A 25,046-nucleotide genomic window follows, 5' to 3' on the forward strand; every position below is an offset into this window, starting at 1 on the left:
TTCAAGCAGTGTGCTTATCTTCTGTCTGTCTCTCCTTTTCCACTTCTCTAGTTTCTTGTTACTAACATTCACAGGTCAGGCTTTCTCTCTGACACAAACAGCCCTGTGCTTTCTGACTCACGGCAGATTCTCCTCTCTCAGGGTGGTGTTTGTCTTCTCTTCATACAGCCTTTCTTGGGAGGAAAAGCTGGTTATTTTGGGGTTTTGGTTTTTGAATTGCCTGGTGGGAGTTGATGCAATCCTTGTTGGTAAGTTTGGCATTTCTTCTCTCTGAGCATTCTTCTCAGACACTATGTGTGCTGCTATCAGACAGACCATGTCTCAGGTCTATGCAGTTGATCATATATGTCTGAGACAAGGTCTGCTGTGCAATTCATTTATTTGGGTAACTGCCCTCTTCCTCTGCCTCCAGGGGTACAATGCTAGTAGTTCTTTTGATCTAGACATTATTTTTAGCATTTTCTGTTAATGCGCTCCTCCAAAGAATTCCTCTCTTTGGCCCAAATTATGTATTTGTTGGTCCAACAGTCTCTTACTCTCTCCAGTTTCTTTCTTTCTCATTCTAGGGATTGTTAATTTCTCAGTTTATTTCTGTAAAATATGCTGGATTTAGACCATAGGTATAAAGCTGCCAGCCAAAATCTTATACTCCAAATATTCCAAACAACAAGCCGAGCAAACCAACACAAATAGCCATGGCAGTCGATTCTTTCCATCTCAACAACCATTCTTTCATGACACGACTCTTAACCCTCTCCCATAACGTCAACTTCGGACTTTCCTCCTGCATGGCCCAACTAACTAAACACTCTATAGTGCAGACAGAATTTATATCGAAAAACTCAATGTGTACGTCACAACTGCATGTTGACTACATTCATTTATTAGTAATTTGACGACGTCATAGTTGCTATGGTAGCAGAGATAAGTGTGTGTGACAGGCTGGAAGGGCCCTGACGGTTGACAATGCCCAACCAAGATGTATTTTTATATATTGGCCACATCTCACACAATATCATTTAGTGCCCTAAACAAACATTAACATTATTAAAAGTCAATAGACATGGCTGGCAAAGTTATTTTTTTGCTATTTCAAAAGCCATGCATTAGAGGCTAGAGGGGCCACTTAATTGGCACAGGCCCAGTCAATTGAGATCTTGTCTAACTTCTGAAATACTGGGGCGAAAAAACAAGAAAAGCAACAAAATATAGCCTACATTAGCAGTAATCTCTCGTCACCAGACTTTCTAGTGACATTGGCAGCCAGCCCCACACACCCTGTGCTGTGTATGCACATTTCTGTTCGTAGCCAACGTGTCCAAAATTAAATCACACAACGGTGACCAACCACAGCAAGCCGCCTTTGAGTTCTGCAGAACCACGGGATAAAAAGAATACCCTATGGACTTATGCCCATTCCAGACCAGAGCCATAGCGTACAGTTGTTGCGATATTGATGGGGCAGAAAACAGCCCGGTCACGTGGCTCATCGACTCCGATCATGCACATTCCGTAAACTTACGGTTGTCCCTGAAGTAGAAGAGCCTGGCCCAATGAAGTGAACGGAGTTGTCGTACCTCTGTCTTCTATGGCTCTGGCTGCTGTGTCTGGCCGTTTCTGTTTAGGGGTTAAAAAGTACCCTATGCGTCAGTGGATCGTTGGACATCATGGCTGCGGAGTGCGAGTGAGTTGTTGACACTGACAGCGTGTGAAATCATTGAAATCAAGATTCTCTGTTAATTTCTGAATGACACATCTCGGCCATTTGTTGTACAGCTTTACACAAACGGTGGCTATGTTGTTTTGAGCAAATCATATTGATCTTGCTTTAGTTTGTGTGTAGCAACAGCAGGACTCAGCTAAGCTAGCGACTGCTAACACCGATAGCTGATGTGTGTGATTATTTTCTGATAAAGGGTTTCATATTGTGAGCTGGTTGTATAAATGCTGTTTTCGGTAACTAGTCTAGGACACCAGTGCACTAATCAGGCTGGCTGCTTTTATGTAAAAACTGGCCTTGCATCATAAGCATAGGGTTAGCCCTGAAACATGACTGCCATGATGACTCTCGTCATGAATCATGGCTAGCATAGGGTATTATAACTACATAACGAGTACGTTGTCACTGACTTGGAGGCCACTCTGACGCCTGCACTCATCGATGACGTCATTAATGGCATCTCCATATTTGGACAAAAAGCGATGACCGACACAGATTACGTGAATATTGTACGGTGATGCTGATGGATAAGTTGAATGAACACTGGGCACTTTTCTACTACTCCGTATAGTGTGCTGGGTGAAATTGAGGTGCTCCAGTCCATCTACCTGGATGAGCTGCATGTCACCAGGACAGGTGACGGGTGAGAAACTGCTTTTTGCACCATAAACAAAGCCATAATTGAACTCCCAAGAGTGTACGTAAGGGAACCAATAGCCCCGCAAGCAGAACCCGAATGTAGTAAAGTTTCTGATACTTTTAGGACTTTACTGCATTGGGTCCTGCTTCACGCTGGGCTGTCGCCAGTTACGCACAAACAAATACAATGTAAACACGCCATGAGACGGACTTCTGCGCGCTTTTACCATGTTTATTCATGTATTGACTTACGAATGTGCGAACTATAAGTACATACCATACCGACACATCTCCTGTGTCGCGGAAGCCGTTAAGTATTTTTAATCCATGATTGATTAAAAATGTCGCTTCTTCCTACCTTGTTTATTGACACCTCATTGTACCGCCTATCTGGCTAGCTAGTGGTGCTACAGCTATGACGGAGCAGATCAAAGGCAGGGACGTAGCCCGCAAAGCCAACCGCACATCGGGAGGCGGTACAATAAACGGTAAATAAACAAGAAGAAATCAAAGCGACATTTTTAATCAAACATGGATTAAAAATACTTAAAGGAGAACTGACACGCCCCTCGGGAGCTAATAACTGCTATCAAACAATGCTATCATGATTCTGACGTCAGGGTGGCGAAAGCTTTCCCCAACGACTTCTATGCGGGCTCGCCGGGCTTGGTGGCCGTGGTAGCATAGCAACTTATGCTACTATTTTGGTGTCACATTTAGCTTGAATACTGGGTGAAAGTCTCATTCAAAAAAATAATTTTTCGCAACATTGTTCAGGTGAACTGTGTGTTTATGCTTGTTCATTGTAATAATCAATATCGCTATGATTATTTTATTTATCGCCGCGTCGCTCCGCATGACAACATACAGTCTAGCCCGTCTCAGATGCAGGCTGCACACACACGGACGGACGGACGGACGGACACACACACACACACACACACACACACACACGCAATGGCACGGAATCTGCCTCGGGCGTCTGTAGCTCTCTTCCCCGCTGTCATGCACTATAGCCGTGTGTGTGTGTGTGCGTACACACATGCCCAGTTCAATGCGGGGACCTGACCAGAGACTATACGTCCGTCCGTCCGTCCGTGTGTGTGCAGCCTGCATCTGAGACGGGCTAGACTGTATGTTGTCATGCGGAGCGACGCGGCGATAAATAAAATAATCATAGCGATATTGATTATTACAATGAACAAGCATAAACACACAGTTCACCTGAACAATGTTGCGAAAAATTAATTTTTTGAATGAGACTTTCACCCAGTATTCAAGCTAAATGTGACACCAAAATAGTAGCATAAGTTGCTATGCTGTGTGTGTACACACATGCCCAGTCCCCCGTAGAGGCTCATGATCTCGTCCGCAAGACTATGCCTCGGCATAGCGATATTTATTATTACAATGAATACAAACATAAACACACTATAGTTCACTTGAACAATGTTGTGGTAACTAACTACGGTATTACAGAGTGAGAGCGAGGGTGTACATGTCAGCCTGCGGCTGAGAGGGGAAAAGAACAGTAGTCGCGCTGCTCTCACAGCGGCCAGACAACAGCAGACCGTCCGTAGTCGCGACTGTCGCGCTGCGGGGCTGAGAGGTCTCAGAGCGGGCAGACAGGGGTGTTGGCGACCGGGGGAACATGGGACTCCAGTCCAAAATTTGCGCTTGTGCTGCAGTTCCCCTAAAAAACCCCACGCCAACCTCAATTGCATTCAAACTAAGCATTTCTGGCGAAAAAATAATTTTTTTCAATTACATTTATAGCCAATATGACGCTAAATGTACCGTCAAAAACGCTAGCCTGACCTATAGCCACTTGTTGCTAGCGCCGTAGCCCCGTTTCAAACTGTTTCAAACTGTTTTCAGTCAGACCACGTGATGTGCTGTACCACCCATATTAATTTCGGGGCATGTCAGCGGACCTTTAACGGCTTCCGCGACACAGGAGATTTTATCAGAGGTATGTAAGGTACTTATAGTTCGCACATCCGTAATCAAACACAATACAAAGCGCGGTAATAGCGAGCAGATCGAAGAAAGGTTGAGTTTTTTATATCCGCGTTCCAACAATCGCATTGGAAAATCTTAGCATGACCAGGGACCCTACGGGTCAGCCCGGTTCGGTTCGGATTGGGCTGACCCAGGGGGTTCCGAGAGGGGCTAGGGAACCAAATGAGCCTGTAACTTATGGGCCCATTTGGTTCCTATTTGTACACAAGCTGAAGTTGATGGCTTTGGACGAAGGTTGTCGATACTTTTAGGCCCCATTTACACTGGCAGTCTGGCAGCTAGCCCCACAAGCAGAACCCAAATGTAGTAAAGTTTCTGACACTTTGATTACTTTACCCATTGGGTCCTGGTTCACGCTGGGCTGCCACCAGTTACGCACACACAAATACAATGTAAACACGTAAGGAGAAAAGATTCGGCGCGGCTTTACGCCATTTTTACCTGTGTTTGCTTACGAATGTGCGAACTATAAGTACCTTACATACCTCTGAGAAAATCTCCTGTGTCGCGGAAGCCGTTAAGTATTTTTAATCTATGTTTGATTAAAAATGTCGCTTCTTCCTACCTTGTTTATTGACACCTCATTGTACCGCCTATCTGGCTAGCTAGTGCCTAGTGGTGCTATAGCTATGACGAAGCCGGCACAAGCCAACCGCACATCGGGAGGCGGTACAATAAACGGTAAATAAACAAGAGGAAATCAAAGCGACATTTTTAATCAAACATGGATTAAAAATACTTAACGGCTTCCGCGACACAGGAGATTTTATCAGAGGTATGTAAGGTACTTATAGTTCGCACATTCGTAAGTCAACACAGGTAAAAATGGCGTAATAACGCGCTGATCGACTAAACGATGAGTTTGTTTATATCCGCGTTCCAACAATCGCATTAGAAAATCTTATCATGACCAGGAACCCTATATAAAGCGACAATCAAATTTCATAAAAGCTTTATGTAGGGTTCCGACTCCGAGAGGGGCTATCTGGCAGCCTGAATCAGATCTGAGCCACATCCAGATTGGAATCTGATGTATTAGTCATGTGACATGTTGGACTCATTTAAACCAATCTGATTTCAATCTCGATGTGGCACAGATCTGATTTAGGCAGATTTGTCTGCCAGTGTAAATGTGTGTCCCCAATTAGTTTGTGTAATTCTGTGTTCAATGCCCTTATTTCTCCATTCAAATTATAAAGTGCTTACCCTAAAGCCACGGCTGTCACCTGACCATACCAGACTTTTGTGTTCTGTAATATTAAATAATAAAGAGGTTGGTTGGTTTAATGTTTAGTTGTACAGTGTACAGGATGTGAAAGCAGGTACCAGACGTGATGGAAACGAGGAAAGTCTGTGGCATTCAGGCACAGACGGGATTAAGGCCTGGGCTATACGTACTCAATCTTTAATAAAACGGATATTTTCGTACTCCGTTGTCGTATGGGCAGGGGCCCATACGACAAAGATATCTGTGTCCACACATACAACCCAAAACGATCATTTTTCACTCCAACAAGCATGCCATGCCAGTAGGTGGCGATAAGAAATATGTAACGCAATAGAAAAATGTTCTGAGCATGCGCGGTGAGCTGGTTTCCCAATAAATCCCCCCACGTAACCCGGTAGTACGTGCAGACAGGGCTCCGTCTAGTGAGCAACTTTAGGACTCACCTTCTAATATAAGCACAAACCCAATTTTGCCAGCTGCCTCGCGGACTACTACGCACACTTGTAATATATGCTTTGCTTCGCTTCGCTGGTTCGCGCCCCACTGGCGCCACTGTTTTTACAACCGCAGACTTTTTAATAGTTTTTGGATTAAGGTTGCATTAAAAAGACTGGATTAAGGTTGGTGAAGGATGTGTTGCTCCCCTGCTTGCATACATAACCGCAAGCAGGGGAGCAACGCATCCTTCACCAACCTTAATCCAAAAACTATTAAAAAGTATGCGGTTGTAAAAACAGTGGTGGCAGTGGGGCGCGAACCAGCGAAGCAAATATAAATATTACTAGTCGGGGAAGTACTCCGCTAGGCTAGCAAGGCAGCTATGCTTGTCTTTCTTCATGACTCCGCTAGATGGCATTAACATCCAAGCTATTTCTCATAATTGATTGAAATTAGGCCTATTCATTTTAGATACATGATTTCAGCAGAATGGGGTTTGTGTTTATATTAGAAGGTGAGGCTGCGCTGCCATCGTGTTTGTTGTCGTTTCTATGGTAACCTCGCGTTCACCCTGGAAGTTGTTCGTTTTTCAATCCATGAACTGATGCGCATGCTCAGTGTTAAAAGCAACAACGAACATGCACGACTAGGGAGGTGACGTCATCCTTCCTCAAAAACTCCGGTTTGCATGACTACACAGCTCCACCATCCGGATCTTTTCGAAAATCTCCACTTATTTATCCGTTGCCAAAAACCTCCGTTTGAGTGGCCGAAAACGCCGTTTGCGTCTGGCTGAAAGGCCCAAACGCACATAGAAATGTGCGTTTGCAAAAACACCCAGAGTCGTGTAGCTGTACTCTAAAACACTTATTTGAAACAATAAAGAATATTACGGAACCTATGGTCAAGTAACATCCGTGGCTTTACGATAAGACCTTTAATCTGTACATGTTTGCCAAACTATCAGAGTCTGAGATTCTGCATGCAGAATTAATCAAATGTATCTCCGACAGTCTTGGTATAAGGCTAGGAAGTTGAATGGTTTTAATCATAAGCTACTGTAGACTTAGTTTGGTCAGGTGTCACTGTGTGTGTGGGCCTGGTGACTTTCAATTACTTTAATTTCAATGTAATTGTATTGCAAAACGGTTATCTCAAGACAATACAATGGTATCAGTTTGTGTTGTGCTTCTCTCCAGGGGCTGGGAGGTGAGCCTGGTGCTGTATCCGTCTACGGCGGAGGACTCTGTCTCCCAGTTCGTCCGACTCACCCTGACTATGACCCTTGACCGGGAGGTAGGCTTATTCAGTATCTTATCCCATCTGCTGTTGGTCTCTAGTATCTCAGTTAAAGCTGCAAGCCAAATGTTTCATACTCAGAATTTGAACTCTGTTCCCCCATGCGGGAGACCAAATTTCTACCTCTCTTCTGAAGGGGGAATCACTGCTTGGGGAAATATTGTGCATATGCACAGCTTCAACCACTACTACTTGTCAACCTGTAGGTGTCCTACATGACACAAGGGTCTAAATGTCTCAATGGAAGAGCAGGGAGACCACCTCCAACCACTGAATATGTTATAGTTATATACAAGGGTGCACACTATTATTTTGGTTCTAGTACTCAAAGGAGCACCTGCCCATGTAGTTTGGTGCGCACAGCGGGGTGGGTGGGGGGTTACAGATGTCTGTATCCTGCCACAACGTTATGCTGCTTTCACACGGGCAGATGCAACAGATGCAAAGCTACACTAGTACACCTATTCACAGACAGTGTCGTCGTTAAGCAGTTGGTTACATCGATTTGTGAGTTATCTGACTGAAATGGTTTTAATGGTGCTCAATGCAAGGAGTAATATGTGTTTCTCTGTCCCTCTCACAGTACCCATTCTCCCCTCCAACCATCTCCATTCATAACCCCCGAGGACTTTCTGATGAGAAGCTCAACAGGTAAAGATTTTGAATCCTTGTTGTTGGACCCATTTGGCTTGGTTTAAGCACTTGAACCATATTTAAAAAAAACAACGAAAATAAAATAGAAATATTAAGTTTTTGATCAATTTCCAAAATATGCTTACTATATTGAGTTTCAAACAGTCCAAATGATGTGTCTCTCTTTCTCTCTGCTCTCATCAAGTGTTAAGAGGTGTCTGCAAACCGAGGCAGAGGCCAGTCTTGGTTCACCAGTTTTATATCAGCTTATCGAGGTCTGTTATCTCTCCAGCATAATACTGAATTACTGATCTTCTTATAATACACAGTTGTGTACTATGTGTAGTAGTTCTGCTATCCAATTATTTGGTGCCTCATTTTAAAGCGGCACTCATGTCCTGTCGGATTTTAAGTTGACCTGAGACCACCATGCAAATGCTACCCTGAGCCAAATAGCCAATAGAGCGTACCTGTTTTAATTTTTACCTTCAGGCAGTACCACTTGTCAACCAGTAGTGGTCAGACCCTACAGAGGGATCTAGATTTCTCGATAGATCATGCAAACCAAATACAACGACTTGCAGCTGTGTTAGTTGTATCGTATTGAAAGAATACCGGAAGACTTCAAAGTCCAGCCGTCTGCTGTCCAGCCTCTCCCACCCCTCACTGGGGAAAATTCTGGGAGGAAAACAGAAACGGGGCGAGTCTTCTTGTTACCTGAAATACTAATAATAATGACCATGCAAATTGGTTACAATGACATTTTATTCAAGTTACATAGTGTAGCTTTAAACTTCTACTCCTCTGTCTCACTTTCCACCATCAGAAAGCCAAAGAGATGCTGACAGAGAGCAATATTCCCCATGGGAACTGTGTCATTTGCCTTTATGACTTTAAGGTTGGTTTTGCTGTCTTTTATGTTGATGAAAATGCGTACAATTTGTGGACCCAAAGATTCCACTGCAGATAAATATGAATTCTTACAGCCGTTATACTAGAGGCCATTGTTTATCCAACATCCATTTGACCCTCTTTGTGTCACACTCTTGTGTACTTGACTGATGCTGGCCAGTGGCCACGGTCTCCCTTTAAAATCACTTTTATATGCTTAACAACCCTCTATCCCTCTCTTCAGGAGGATGAAGTATTCACCAAGACAAGCTGCTATCACTACTTTCACTCCCACTGCCTGGGCCGCTACGTTACACATTCTGAGAGGGGGCTGAGGGAGCGTGAAAGGGAACTGGAGGAGGACAAGACCAGGGCGAGGACAGAAGAGGTCAGATGTCTTGTTCTGCACATTGACACAAATGCACCTGAGATGCAGTGTGTATATTGTCACTGGCACAAACCTTGTATACATAGTTTCACCCTTAAAATCTCACCCTTTTGTTTGTTTTGTATAGGAGCTGACTGTTGTGTGTCCGGTGTGCAGAGAGCCTCTGGTGTATGATGTTGAACAGCTCCTGTCTTCCCCTGCTCCTTGTTTTCCTGAGGTAAAATAAACACATTCTGCATTTTACACTCAGCTCCAGTATAGCTATCGGCTAACAGCAGATAACACTTTTAGGCCCATCTATTCAAGGTTTTTAAAGTCAAGAGTTTTGACTTTTGACTTTAGAAGATTAGATTTCGCATTAGAAAATTAAAAGTAAAATAACCATAAAGGTTGTATGGACATAGGTAGATAATATATCCTTCTATCTTACAAGCTTGTAATTTTTAGTATGCACCTGTGCTACTGTAACACTGTATGTTTGGTATAATTTGTAATATATCATGATGAATAGCAATTTGTTAATTCTAGAGCGTGTGTGTGTGTGTGTGTGTGTGTGTGTGTGTGTGTGTGTGTGTGTGTGTGTGTGTGTGTGTGCGCCCCCCCCCCCCCCCCCCCCACACACACACACACACACACACACTCATTCCACAATTGTGGCCCCCTGCAGTTTAATTGTATTTAAAGATGCCAACATGCATCATGCCAACACTGGACAGTTCAATTCAATTCTTGCACCATGACTTGTCTGGTGACTCTCTGGAGCACCTGAAGCCGTGAGTTATACGAAAGGGTAATGAACCTGTTTGTGTAACCCAGATGCAAGGAGTGGAGATCGGGGCAGACTTCAGACGGAAGTGGCGTAAACTCCAGGGCATTTTAGAACGACAGAAGGCCAAAGGAGGACTCATTGACCCTGAAGTGGAATCGAATCGTTTCTTCATACATATCAATGAGGTGAGCAACAATAAATGACCCTACAACAAAGTAGAGTAGAAAGTCTATTTTGCTCAAATGTTTGTCAATGTCAACCTCTGCAGACACCCGCTGACGGTGAAAATATGAACCTGGATGTAGATGCCTCTACTACCCAATCGGTGCCCTTCACTTATCCTGTGTCATCCAATGAAGTTCGTGTCCAGGGGGAGCAGTTGCACACTGGCCAGTCACATCACAGAGGCTGGCCAGGTCACAGAAGGTTTATCCATTCAAAGTACACAAGAAGAGGAGGCAGGGGAAGGCCACAACATGGAAGAACTGCACCACCTTCAGAGCAGTTTGTCAAACTCAGCCTGTCTTCAGCCAGCACCAATTGCCAAGCTTCTGAATCCAGACTTCAGAAAGTAGGAAATGCAGAGAAAGTAGGAAATGTAGAGCTAAACCAAACCAAGATGACAGAGGATGAGTGCTCCACAGTCCAGAATGATAAAGAGCTTCTGGTTTCTGACAAACAGCCAATTTGCCAGCCAAATTTGGATGGACTGAAAACCGACTGCCCAAAGGATGTCGGGGAATCTGTTCATAGCCGAACAAACCGAGGAAGGAGAAGAGTCCCTCGTGGATCTGGACAACAACCTAGCCGCTGGCAGGATAGGCATGTCAGAGGACCGGAGGATAGGCATGTCAGAGGACCGGAGGACAGGCATGTCAGAGGGCCGGACCAATGGGATTCTCCACAATCTGCTCACCATAACTGGGATGGTCCAAGAAGCAGGGGAGGGGCCTATAATCCCTGTGACAGAGGAGGTGGGCCTCGACGGGGTCATGGGAGAGGATTCCACCAAAAAGTGGTAGAGAGAGAAGTGGGTAAGGAGGGGGTGCTATGACAAAGGGCCATGCGAGGGCAAAAGAACAAATGTGTGTGTGCCTCCATTATCAACATGTATAACATAAAGCCCTGCACCAGAACTGTCCTGTATAGTATCTTACCATCCTTTGCATTGGTGTTGTCCTGGTCTATGATATGCACATTCATGCAGGCTTATATCCGATGCAGATGGTCATTGTTGGTCTCTGTTGTGCTGCCATATGAATTGAAAGAGCAAAATATTAAAGTAATCTTTCTCTGGGAGTTTCTGTGTTTTGTAAGATATCTGAAATGATGTGCAGGCATCTTATGATGTATGTTTCTCCAGTCAACAATTATGTTACATACCGGGTATATATTACTACCTGTATATACACATACCAGGCCTGGCAAGCCAAATGTGAGGGAACGGTATATGCAAATCATAAGCGATTCTGGGGATTCAAAACGTCTGTCAGAAACTTTGCCTGAAATACTCATTAACAATTTGATGACAAGATTTGTCATTGTCTTATATCCTACAAAAGGGCAGGATTTATCCTGTGGCCATCGTCGCCTTGATGCAGCACCAGTGCAGTCGTGGATATCACAGTTTTCGGCCTATTTTCTGTCAATTTGTTTTTTTTTAGACACCTGTGACATGATCTGACATCAGTGTTTTGTTGAGATTCTGAATTCTTAACTCGCCATCTACAAACAAGCCCAGTGACTGATTAGTCCAAGGCTGACCGTGTATAAACATGACTCAGGAGTTTGAATAAATATTGGTGATTTGAAATGTATTTACATGACTGTCATTGTTTTATTTGAATAATTTGATGGCCTTTAGTCGCCCTGTTGTGCCTTCATATGTGGGCCTTCGACTTCGCACAGACCAGGTACAGAGTACTACAACAAGTGGAACGTGCGTGCACAGTCACACCCCCTGACCAGCCCCTGAACCCTACTCTAAACTCTATTATTATTAAAAAGCGGTCATGTGACAACAAACCTAGCCCGCCCCCCCGCCCATCACATACATTTCCGACCATTCCTCCGAGGCTGTGGGACCCCACAGTCCAGAGCCGAAAATAGCAGCTTTACAAGCTCACAGTGCGTGGCGGACGGTACCAACTGTATGGGTAACTGGCGCGTTGTGAGCTTGTAGATCTGACGCGCGACACCGTAGTCCGACGACGCTAATCTTCTGGGCGGGGCTAAACACAGTAAGCAAGCGCACTAGCGCAGGGTTTGTTTTCAGATTGTGAGCGGCGTATGTACGTTACGTTTCACTTTAGCTTGTTGTTAGCCAAATATTACAAATAACCATTTATATTACACAAAAGGACTACCGTCAACGACATAAAATGGACATGGTGGACATGGATTCACGACACGGCATAGCGGACCGAGCGGATCTGGACGGCGGCGGGATGCAGATCCAGGCCGCCTGCTCCTCGAACGGCAGTGGCGGGGAGGACGACGAGTCGGAGGCCTTGGAGCGTTCTCGAGAATCCGGGGACTCTAGTTGCCTGCACGGCGGGGATGGAGAGGACATGTCGGGCTGCAGGGAGCAGGAGGTGACTGTGGACATCGGAGAGACGTACTTGTGTCAGCGAGCCGATAAAACATGGCGTGAGTATTATTTATATTGTATTTGTTTAAATTGAAATATTATTGCTTTATCGGTCGCGTTGCAATTAAACTTGTAACGTAGAACAACAATCTAGAAGACTGGAATCAATGCACGTCGCAGATTGCATGGTGCTTATCCGGTCTAGAATTCTGGATTCTAGAGGTACATGTAACATGAAATGAATACTGGCAGTTTCAAAGCATTAATAGATATCATATCGTTCATGTTGGTAGAATATGCACCATTATGTCATAGCTTATGGCTGTATTCTACAATAAATGTAGAACGTTCCCTAGAGTCACATAGGTCTACATTCGATGGGCTACAAAAGACTATAACAACCATTCATTAAGACTTCAGCACAGATGCATTTAGTACCGCATTGGCGGTGTGGCCCGGCTCATGTGATATCATCACCTGTGCATCGAGACACAACTCTGTTATCATATCATATTTGTTATCTCAGATTATCTGTGCATTGAGACACAGCTCTGATATAAACAACAAACCCCAGAGCCGAGCATAACATGTCATCAACAACATAACTTCCAAGTTTCAATGCATTCCATATACCACATAAATACTGAACATATCACATTTAGTGTTGCATTCAATTAATCGATATGGCAATATATCGGATAGGTGTATCGATCGAGAGGCTGCTGGCGCTGCTGCCTGCTGTTTAACGTTATCAAAGCCCCCCTTACAAGTTGCAATGCACTCCCTTCTCAGACCCTTTGTTAGGATGTTTTTAATTTTAATTTAAAGTTCTCTGTGGGCCTGCCCTGAAAGTGCTTTATTGTATTGCAACTCTAGATTCATCCCATTATAAAAAAAATCTAGAGTTGCAAATTGCGGCTAAGATACCCCTAACAGAACTAGATACTACATATAGTACAATCCATAAATCACATTTATAATCATAGAATCACCCATTACAGAACTAATGCCACAGGGAGGAGGCCGGGGAGATGGAGGGAATTTGAACGCTGACATCTGAACACCCACAGAGTCAGCTAGCATGTAGACTGAGGACAGTGTATCCAGAAAGTAGATTCACAAAGACGCCAAATGCCGTGAGCAGCAGGAGTCTCTTCCTGGTTTTTAGACAGCTGGTGGATGGAAAATGAAGCTTGCTCGCAGCTTCCACTTGTCGCGGAGGCAAGCTTTTCCAGTTTTCTGGCCGACACTGCAAGTTGCAGAGTGGGTGGAGCTTCATTTCCATCCACCAGGAAGAGACGCCTGCTGCTCGCGGCATTTGGCATCTTCGTGAATCTACTGTCTGGATGCAGTCTAGTGACTGCTTAAAAGGAACACCTGATTGAATGTGGGCTTGCTTGAGTTAGGGCTCGTACACACTGCATGATATTTACTCCGGTTATGCTGTCAGGAAGCATTTTTGGCACTCGCCAACAACCCCCCCCCCCCGAGCGTTTCTGAATATCTATCAGGTTTGATATTTGGCTGTCTCGCCGACTGGACATCATACAGTATGAACTGGGTTGCGACCGCGTCCCGAGAAGGCCTGTAATACAGCCAATGAGAGCACAGGAAAGCTGTGCTCAAAGACAGAAAGTCTGTATGTCACTGTTTCCACACAACAGCGCAAAACAGCCGCGGACAGAAGAAGCTGTGACGTAAATCATTTCCGAGTTTTTAGACAGCTGGTGGATGGAAATTAAGTTCCACCAGGAGAGCGTTTCCGGGAATCTGGCCGTCGCGCAAGTCGTCCGCGGAAGTGGAGCTTTTTTTCCATCCACCAGCTGTCTAAAAACTCATAAAAAGAAGCTGTGCACAGCCGAGAACGTGCTGACTATCTTTAGATAGTGTGGCAGCACCTTGTCTGTGTCTGTCTGTCTGTCTGTATCGATAGATGATAATATATATTATATAACCTTTATTCTGTAGGTAAATCCAGGTGTCATAGGTAGCTACCGGTATATTAACCTAATATTGCTGTTAAATAGTCTATAAAACCAACGCATCTCACTTGAATAATGTTGATATGTTGATATTAAAACGCTGTGTGTGTGTCTGTCTGTCAGAGAATTATGTAATGAAAATCAAGATTTTAGCGTCCTGACTCCTGTCTCGCTCTATTTCGCCCTGTATGTTGTTCCTGTGTGTGTGTGCACTGTGCAGAGAGAGTGTGTGATCCCTAGTCAGCGATTGTTTAGTGTGACAATCACAAAGCCGATTAAAAAAAAAAAAGACTCCTGTAGTCAAATACATAACGATCTGATGACTCGCCGACAACTTTAAAGTCCTGTAATGTGTAGCTGGCAGCAAATGAGAGTGAAGGGAGTTGACATGCAGAGAGACAGCTGATTTAAAGGAGCAGAATGAATTATTGCTAGAGAATGAAGGGGGTATTACATGATAAACCTTCTGACTTCCGTGTCTCAATGAACTATCGCTGCGCTGGATTTGTTTTTATTGAGGTTGCTAACTATTCTCCTTTCTCCCTTTCAGATTCAGCTGAGGTGATCCAGACACGGTTGAACGAACAAGAGGGCAGAGAGGAGTTTTATGTCCACTATGTGGGATGTGAGTTAACTTAACACACATAATAGCTAAAATAACGATTGTATATGACTATGATCATGCTTTGCTAGATATTATGACACTTCAGGTCCATAGGGTTTATCTATTTTGTTTCACACACTGACTCATTTAATATCGTAAAATGATATCCATTCAACACGTTTGTATTTTAAGCGTCTGGCTTTTGGAATTACGTCAGATGGCAGCAGCCAGGTCTATAGTTTTTTTATGTTTGTTAGAGCACTAAACGTGAACATCATGTGGCAACCAAGTCTATGGACTTTTAATGTTTGTTTACAGCACCTTAAACAAACATTACAGGTGCCCCTAACTTCACACGAGTGATTGTTTTATATTATACTGTTAAACTGATGATAGGTTCTTGGTTTATCTATGATCCTAGATTACCATTTCTATGCATTTGATGTATTATCCTTGCTTCATGTAAATCGCTCTGGATTAAGGGTATTTGCTAATGCTTAAATTAAATTGTAAATTGATGGCATTAAAAACGATTTTGTGTAGTCTGTCAGTATCAAAGTGTCTACACTGTGAAATGTTTACAGAAACATGAAATAGAGTTCCATTAAAATTCTACCATCATCCATTGCTTTTTGGCTCATGCAGTCAACAGGCGCCTGGATGAATGGGTGGGCAAGATCCGCTTGGCACTCACCAAGACAGTGAAGGATGCAGTGAGGAAGAGTGCAGAGATCGGCGGCATCGGCGAGCTAGGGGAGCAGCCGGAGAGAAAAATCACCCGAAACCAGAAGAGGAAGCATGATGAGATCAACCATGTGCAGAAGGTGTGTAATCTTGTCCAGGTTGTCTAAACACTAATGGCACTTTCACACTGGACATGTTTGGTTCGTTTAACCAAAGGGGTAAGCGGACCATGGTTCGTTTAAAACGAACCATGGTCCGCTTAAAACGAACCATGGTCCGCTTACCCCTTTGGTTCTGATGGTGTGAACGTGCATCCGAATTCTGGTGCGGATCAAAGAAACGAACCACGGACTCTATTCGCTTCCAAACGAACCACGGTGCGGTTCGTTACTGGTGTGAATGCATTTGGACTTTATAGAGGACCAAATACAGGACGATAGCCAAAATAGCCGTCGGGCATCGGCAGTTGTGAGGCTGCATTAACCCATTTTGACCTGAGATCAGATTCTAAAAATGTCTTCTACATCCTGACAGTTTTCTGAAAAAGCTATGTTTCTATGTCAGTCGTTCTTCGATTTTTCAAAAATAGCAGACCTACAAGCTCGTAGCGCGCCACTCAGTGGCGCGCTACCGTTACCGTTCCATTCCGCAGTTATCAACACAGAATGTTATGTACGGTATGGTACACGATGTACGCTTGTAGATCTGTTTATTTTAAGCATGCGCCGCCGCCACCATGCAAAGTTATGACGAAGCCTGCGATGCGATTGAAATTGTTGGAATTTTGGGTGTGAAAACGCTCAAAACGGCCTAAAGCAGTCAGAGCCAAAACTAGAGATTTTCTTCCGTGACTGCTCATGACTGGGATTTGTGTCATAAACCGTGAGCCTTGTTTTGTTCGATTGCAGTCAAAGTTCTGTTTTGCAGACCAAGGCTTGCTTTGAGCTTCTTGATTTTCCCCCAATTACACTGTTGCGGTCAGTTTTATTTTATATACCGTAGTTGGTTGTATAATTGGCATTGCCTAGGACAGTTTTTGTTTGTTCAAGCTTTCTTGCAGGCTTGCAAGGTTATCTTCTTCACATGACTTCTACTAATATAATTTACTTATTGATGGAATTATACAAGTAATGCTCTCGAGAACATATTCAATTGATCAAAAATGTCTCCATCCCCTATTCGCGCATTTCCTTTTTCTATAAAGCTGGCAAGATCCACCTCCTTCAAATGTAAAACTTTGTAGTATTATTATTGTGCCAAATATCAAGTTTTGGGACATTTTCTGACAGTTTCCACTCAGGGCTTTATGCAAAAAAATGGAAAGTTCTGTGCACAAAATACAAACTAGTTGATGGAATCCCACTTCCGACCAGAGAAGCTTTTTACTTGGGGTCAGGGTTCAATGTAAATACAAAAAGAACAAGCATTGTGTACCTGACCTGTGGCAGTTTGTTGGTTTATGATTCTGACAGGATTTCATTCATCTCTCTCTATAGACTTATGCAGAGATGGACCCCACAACAGCAGCCTTGGAGAAGGAGCATGAGGCGGTAAGGAATGTGTGGAGGTGTGAGTTGGAGACAAATGCTCAGATACACCATGTACTCAACTGTATGCAAGCAAAACAAAACCCTGCAAGGTGGCGTAAAGGCTGTCCGACACAAAATGGAGGTCCTACTTCACCGCCGAAATTAATAACTTGACATTCAAATATTACTTTATTTTCTATTTTTTGCAAACTTTCACTGCAGAATGATCAGAATGTCTTTTACAAATTTTCATGGAAAAACATGATTAGGTTCTTCATTACACCGAAAATAAAAAGCCTACAGAGTGGGACACCGGAAGCAGGGAACTGTTGGAGGAAATGTAATAATACAATGGCTGACCACTTCCACGTATTCTGGGACTGCCCAAGAATACAACAATTTTGGCTAGAAATAGTATCAGACATTAATGCAATAATGGGCTTTGAGATTGAATTTGAATTTACAAGTGTCTATCTGTGTAACATACCAGAGGTCCTTAATACCCCAGACAAATACCTTCTTAAAATACTGCTAGTGGCAGCAAAAAAGGCAATAACCAAAAAGTGGCTAGATAAAAGCCCGCCTAAGAAGAGAGAGTGGACAGCCATTGTACGAAACATATACGAAATGGAGGAACTTACTTTCGCCGTTAGGATAAGCACAGAAAAGTTTTACAGATACTGGCTGAAATGGATATTATGGGAATAGATATTTTGTAAAGGATTTTTGTATGAAAGAATAAGAGGTGAACACTGTCATTTCTTCTGTCATTTAATGATGTCATAAATGTATCTGTTGCGCTCATGTTTTTGCTTTGTCTTTTGTTTACCCTTCATTTTGTTTCGTATTTATTTTATTTTTTATGTAATTTACTTACTTTATTTATTGTCTTATTCTACCGATGTGTGATTACCATGAAACCTATACCTGGAAACGAACGAACTAAGACATTCTGAAACTACTCAAAGAGGGTTCCCTTACTCTCCTGGAACTGTAAAGACCTGTTACACTGTGAAAGTTAATGACAAGAAATGTAACAAAAGACTTGTAACAATTACGATATGTACTGTGATTCCCAATGTGACCCATCCGTTTAATGAAAAAAAAAAAAAGGTTAAAAAAAAGAATGTCTTTTACAATTACACATCAGAATCGAGTAAGCTGTATTTATAAGCCAAGATAGGCTGCAGCCTATTACAACAAATCCACATAAAGCGTTTTGCCATTCTAGTTAGCTCTACATGAAAATATATATTTTTTATGCATTCTCAGTATGTATGTTTCCAGCACAGACAAAGAGAAAGTAATTCTTGTTGCGTCTCCTTCCCCCAGATAACCAAAGTGAAATATGTGGACAAGATCCAGATAGGGAACTTTGAGATCGATGCCTGGTACTTCTCGCCGTTTCCAGAAGACTACGGCAAGCAGCCCAAGCTGTGGATCTGCGAGTACTGCCTCAAGTACATGAAGTACGAGAAGACCTTCCGATATCACTTGGTCAGTTCAACACCCTGCATGTAGGCTGCAAAAGGGGATGGACTAGTTCTGTTTTCAAGCTAAAATATTGTGGCTGTCAGGTGAAAATCTCATCTGTCCAAATTATTATTATGAAAAAGATTATTGATTAACAAAATAAAAAACATATAAGCTCACAATGCGACGCGTTGTAATCTAGTAGATCTGCTATTTTGTATGAAGAAGTAGGACATTAATTTACGAAAAAAGTTGAAATATGGAGATACAATGTTTCTGCCCGACAGCAACGATATGGTATCGGGATAACGCAGAACACAGGATGTACTGTATCTCTGTTTATTTGTCACTCACCCCATTTAAAGGGAAATGGGATGGGATCAGTTTTTAACATAAATCCCATTCTTCTCATTGCTAGGAAATCATAGTGTGGCAAAAAATAAATCCCCTTGTCTTCTGTGGCCTTGCTTAGTGGTTTAGAAAATGTGATTATTGCAACTGTGGAGCTTGAACGTCAGGAAGATTAACTGTTGACTTCCTGTCTCTAGTCCAACTGCCAATGGAAACAGCCGCCCGGTAAAGAGATCTACAGAAGAAGCAACATCTCAGTGTACGAGGTGGATGGGCGAGATCACAAGGTAAGCAGAGCTGGGGAAGTCCAAATACACGCTGTAAATCCTAAGTATTTAACCCATTCTGACCTGAGATCAGATTCTAAAAATGTCTTCTACATCCTGACAGTTTTCTGAAAAAGCTGTTTCTATGTCAGTCAATTTTTCAAAAATAGCAGACCTACAAGCTCCACCGAGTGGCGCGCTATGAGAGCTTGTAGATCTGCTATTTTTCAATAGCTAAAGCATGACATAATGCTAACACCAAAAGGGGTTCTCGCCCAAAATGGGTTAAATCGACACTGAGGAAAGTGAGATTGGATGAGGCAAGATGAGAGAATGATTCAGTTTCATGTAGAGCCGCAACTATTAATTATTTTCTTGGTGGTGATTATTATGCTAATTGCTTTTTTGATTAATCGAAAATACTGAAAAGAACTGATCTACAAGCTCACAATTGCAACACATGATGTGAGCTTGTAGATCTTCAACTATTTTAACTGTTGCACCCCTAGTTCATACTTCTCTTAATGATCATGGTTGTTTGTTGGTTTCTGTGGTCAGATCTATTGTCAGAACCTGTGTCTACTAGCCAAGCTCTTTCTGGATCACAAGACGCTGTACTTTGACGTGGAGCCTTTCATCTTCTATATTCTCACTGAAGTCAACAGACACGGCGCACACATAGTCGGTTACTTCTCCAAAGTAAGTTCTGCTGTCCTTGTTTTGTTTTTTGTTTTTTGTTAACTGGCTTAGCGGTTAATGAATAGGATCTTATGATTTTTTTTGTACAGGAGAAAGAGTCTCCCGATGGGAACAATGTGGCGTGCATCCTCACACTGCCGCCCTACCAACGCAGAGGCTATGGAAAGTTCCTCATAGCATTCAGTGAGTAGGAGATAAGACTCATATTAAAGGTAGAGTAAGTGATGTTTTCTGGTTAAAACAAAACGTTTTTTGTCAAAAGACTAAAGTACTATTTTCTGATATTAATCATTGATATAGACTGTTCAGTAACGGGAGTCTCCTGTATCCTGTCTGAGTCCTAATTGGTATCCTGATTCCTGACAAGATTCTCCTGTTACTGACCACACAACATAACAATGATCAGAATATAGAGCTATGTAACACTTATTTTAACCAAAGAAAATCACTTCACAGCGGGAACACAATCTATCAAATGGTCAGATGGTGAGAGTCTTTTGAGATGTTCAAGTGGCCCTTGATCCAGAAAAGGTTGGGAACGCCTGGTCTAGGTCAGTGGCCTGAGGGTCCTGATCCACAGGTTGAGAAGCACTAGTCTAGCTAGCATTCTCTGACTGTGTCTGTCTGTCTGTCTGTCTGTCTGTCTGTAGGTTACGAGCTGTCTAAGCTGGAAAGTGCTGTGGGCTCCCCAGAGAAACCGCTGTCGGACCTTGGCAAGTTGAGTTACCGCAGCTACTGGTCCTGGGTGCTCCTGGAGATCCTGAGAGACTTTAGGGGTACACTCTCCATCAAGGACCTCAGGTAGACGATGTTAATGACTGTCATTTATCAGTGTCAGTTCTAGAGAGCATACTTAAAAAGGTTATCTTTCAAAAACAAAGGTCCCGCACACTGTCAGAAACTTGCCAAGAATGTTGCTCTTTATTCAACGTTGTCCATCAGGACAGACAAGACTTTTGCTAAAAAGTTCTAGAGAGCAGACACGCATGCACACACGTGCGCACTCACAACCACTGAGAGTTTGTCACGAGATTACAATGATGTATTAGTGATTCATAAAATGAGGTTATTTGGTGAATAATGTTATTGAGTGGTGCAACCACTCCAAGGAACAGCAATGTCCGTGTTCACCTATGAGCACCAGTATAATGAGCACCAGTAGGGGCGCTGTTTGCCAGAAACGGAGAGAGAGACAGTGTTGCCTGCTAGAGAGAGAGAGAGAGAGAGAGGTTGCACCACTCAGTTCACACAGGTGTGATTTTACTAATCTGTGTAGTAGATTATGTTGATACAATGAAACTACCACAACTGCTAATTTCCAATCCACTTCATTTATATAGCACATTTAAAATGACAGTGTTGAACCAAAGTGCTGTACAGTACTGTAGGTGTCCTACCTGTGGTTGGGTAGGACTGGTTGAAAGACGTATTACATTAAAGTCAAATGGAAACGAATTGCGAAGAAACTCGGTTTAAAAATGTCAGTAACATCAGTACATTCCCCCTCTGCCTTTAATGTTCACTTAAGCTTTTTCATATCAAGTTCCATTATTTATTTGGTATTTGATCCACGGACCACCATCTGATGAGATTTAGCCTTGCAGACCCAAAACTGAAGAATATTTTGTTATCGTTGGCTAAGATTTTGTTCCACAATTCAATGCTGTTGGCAAACATAGCCAGACAGTCGGAGATCTCCCCCTACTGTTTTACTGAATCTAAGGGCATTTCGACTAGGGTCCTGGGTTTGCAGTCGCACCCAGGTCCACTTGCCAGACGTTGTGATTGGTGTGAATGCTGCGTACCGTACTGGAGTACCATTCCGTACCCTGGTATGTCTGGAAGAGCTTGTCTTGTCTGAGTACAATGCATGCATGCATACTCTGGTATGGCATGCAGCATATTCAATATAGAGGCAAAAAAATAATAATCTGAGATTAAAAAATTGCATTGCAGAGCAGCAGAACCATATAGAAACCAAAAAAATATCATTATGAGATTTAAAAATTTGCATTGCAGAACCAATGCAAAGACCTTAGGGTGGTCCTTCATATTGTGATGTTGATATGATTTGTTTTCAATGAAGGTGTAGGTTTGTCAGGGCCAGGGGCTATTATCACTGCTGTTCCAGCCCATACTTTGGGTTTAGATGCCACCAGACATATCAGTAGGCGGCGATCTCGGATCGTCGAGCTACACTAGACTATTAACCCACCACACACCTTTTTAGTTTTTCTACTGCTATAGATTTTGTACTATATATACACTGTGTCAAACTCGCTACTTTACCCCTTTCAGCGCAATGACCAGCATCACCCAGGGTGACATCATCAGCACACTGCAGTCCCTCAACATGGTCAAGTATTGGAAAGGCCAGCATGTCATCTGTGTCACACCTAAACTGGTGGAGGAACACCTCAAGAGCGCACAGTACAAGAAGCCACCAATCACAGGTATACACCAGTTCACTCATACTATGTTCAGACTGGCAGCCCAAATCCGATTGGAATCAGATTGGTATTTGATCCAAGTCTAAACTGTAAGAAACAACAACATGGAAACCATGTTCCTACCACCTAGATGGTTTTAAATGCTAGTTCAAAACTGATTCCTAAAGTGTCAGTCTGGACACTCAGACACTGAAACCCGAGTTTGACTTTGTCGCTTGATGATGGTGTCACACTGCGAAAATAGCTGATCTACACAGCTAGATCTAGCTCACACACATTGAGCTTGTAGGCCTTCAGTGAGTGACACCATCGTACGTCATTGCACCATTACCAACATTATTGTTTTTATTTTGTTGCTATTCCTCTGCCTCCCAAACTGATAAGATTTGAGAAACTAATACGCACTACGGCGCAGCTCATATGAATATAGCCTCGTGTCCCTGCCCTGCCAGGCGCAGCTGATTTTATGGTGCTCTCGGACGTGGGAATAGGACTGTCAAATTATTATATCGTCTATAAAAAAATCTGCCCACGGGCCTCTGCAAACCTCTGTCCTCAGAATCTGTCTGTTCTGACTGGTTCCCCTCTGTGGATGGTGTAATTGATCTGCATTTTGCACACGGGCATTGATCAATGGCATATGCACAAAATAAAGATGCCCATTTTTCACTTCCCAAAATCTAAACAGTTTATTAGTGTTTTTATGTAAACACTGGACATTCAGTGGTCGGGCTATGGGTTTTGTCATCACCATGGTTACAGCCACTGCTGCTTACTGCCTGCGACCACTGCCAGACAGAGAACGCTTCAAACTTATAAAGGACTTTTATTTACAGCCCCTGTCCATACACTGTGTTTTATGAGCGGGAGGGTGCTTTGGATATCGTCATCATAGCACGCAGTCGCAGATTCACATGCGCAATGTTCTAATCCAGCCAGGTTGTGTTATTAGCATAGCCTCTTTCAACAGCTTAGGCATCAATTCATCATGGTTGTGGGAGCGACAGCTGTACAAACGCACACACACACACACACACACACACGTGTGTTCGATATGGGTCCGCGACGCTCAATGTTCTAATCCAGGTTGTGTTATTGGCACACATGGGTTCGCTCAAACATCAACTTCTCATGGTTGTGGGAGTGACGGTTCAGCGTAGCACGTTTACGTCTGTCTGTGTGTGAGTGTGTGTGTTCGCTGTGGGTCTGCCTGGACCTGTTGCAGCTGGACAGACACCGAACACTGTGATGGTGACAGCCGTAGTGATGAACACGTGTGACTCTCTTTCTCGCTCTCTCCTCCACAGTGGACACCATGTGTCTGAAGTGGGCACCGCCCAAACACAAGCAGGTCAAGCTGTCGAAGAAATAAGAATGTGGATTGGGCCTGTTCATTGACCCTTCACCAAGTTCCCCCTCCTTACCACAAATCTGTCTTGAATTGTGGAGCTCCATTCTTAACCACATTAACCCTATATAGGCTCTGTGGGGTGAAAACCTTGTATGTCCAAAAGCTTTCTTTTATTATTGTTATATATATATATATATATAAAAAAAAGGTCAAAGTGAAAATAGCTGATCTACAATCTCACATCACGTCCCATCGCGACACACTGTGAGCTTGTAGATCTGCATGTACATGTATGACATGCCCAGAATAGAGCACCGAAGTCTGACGTAATTTACGCATCCTACCTGGGTCACCATAGATAGTTTAATATCGTATCATATAAGAACTGTGTTCCAAAAATAAACAATCGAGCACGGTGGTTTGACTCATATTGATATGAAGCATCAAGTGACGGTGAGAAAACGCTAATGTTACCGCCGCCAAATTTATTTCATTTTTGCCATAAATATGAGTGATTGATACAGAACCACTGTAAGTTTGCCACTACAATATTGACAATTTCGACAATTTCTTTATTTTTGTACAACAATGCTTATGATGACTCGGGATGAACAAGTGACTTCAGGATGTCTGTACTCTATAGGGATTAGGGAAGCTATCGGTTCATGTGGTTAAGAAGAACCAATGTACATTACTAGACTGTTAATATTTTGTTCTTTTTTTTTAAGTAAAACATTTTCAATTCAGATATTTGTCTGTGTATTTAATTATGTGACATCAGTGTTTTGCATTTATGACATAGTTGTGTATATTACATTTTGTATCAATGATGAGAGAAACCGCTGAATAATAGTTCTAAAGCAGAGGTTTAAGAAGTTCATGAAGAATTACACAATTTATTTTATAGGAGAAACTAAATTAACCAGATTTCTGGTCAAAAACCAACAAGAAATAACCATGTAATGTCATTAAACGCAATACACACACTACACAGTTATACCAGAATTATATGTTATTATTATATATTATTATAAGTGTTT

At 42.9% G+C, this 25,046-nt stretch overlaps 2 protein-coding genes across 2 annotated transcripts; both read left to right on the forward strand.

Annotated features, from left to right (window-relative positions):
- The first annotated feature begins 1,638 nt into the window (after positions 1-1,638).
- On the forward strand, positions 1,639-11,945 carry rnf25 (ring finger protein 25). The gene is made up of 10 exons (XM_080775973.1): positions 1,639-1,684; positions 2,292-2,363; positions 7,247-7,343; positions 7,930-7,997; positions 8,185-8,254; positions 8,806-8,877; positions 9,115-9,258; positions 9,386-9,475; positions 10,075-10,212; positions 10,296-11,945. Exons 1-10 carry the CDS (start codon positions 1,668-1,670, stop codon positions 11,079-11,081), a joined length of 1,554 nt encoding a protein of 517 aa, XP_080632099.1. The 5' UTR covers positions 1,639-1,667; the 3' UTR covers positions 11,082-11,945.
- A 326-nt stretch (positions 11,946-12,271) lies between these two features.
- On the forward strand, positions 12,272-24,754 carry kat8 (K(lysine) acetyltransferase 8). The gene is made up of 11 exons (XM_080775978.1): positions 12,272-12,676; positions 15,150-15,224; positions 15,849-16,027; positions 17,384-17,437; positions 18,749-18,913; positions 19,438-19,527; positions 20,065-20,205; positions 20,295-20,388; positions 20,856-21,006; positions 22,504-22,658; positions 23,963-24,754. Exons 1-11 carry the CDS (start codon positions 12,409-12,411, stop codon positions 24,025-24,027), a joined length of 1,437 nt encoding a protein of 478 aa, XP_080632104.1. The 5' UTR covers positions 12,272-12,408; the 3' UTR covers positions 24,028-24,754.
- Positions 24,755-25,046: the final 292 nt, after the last annotated feature.

Source organism: Protomyctophum bolini (genome assembly GCF_963924005.1).
Source record: "Protomyctophum bolini genome assembly, chromosome: 11".
NCBI classification, from domain to species: Eukaryota; Metazoa; Chordata; class Actinopteri; order Myctophiformes; family Myctophidae; genus Protomyctophum; species Protomyctophum bolini.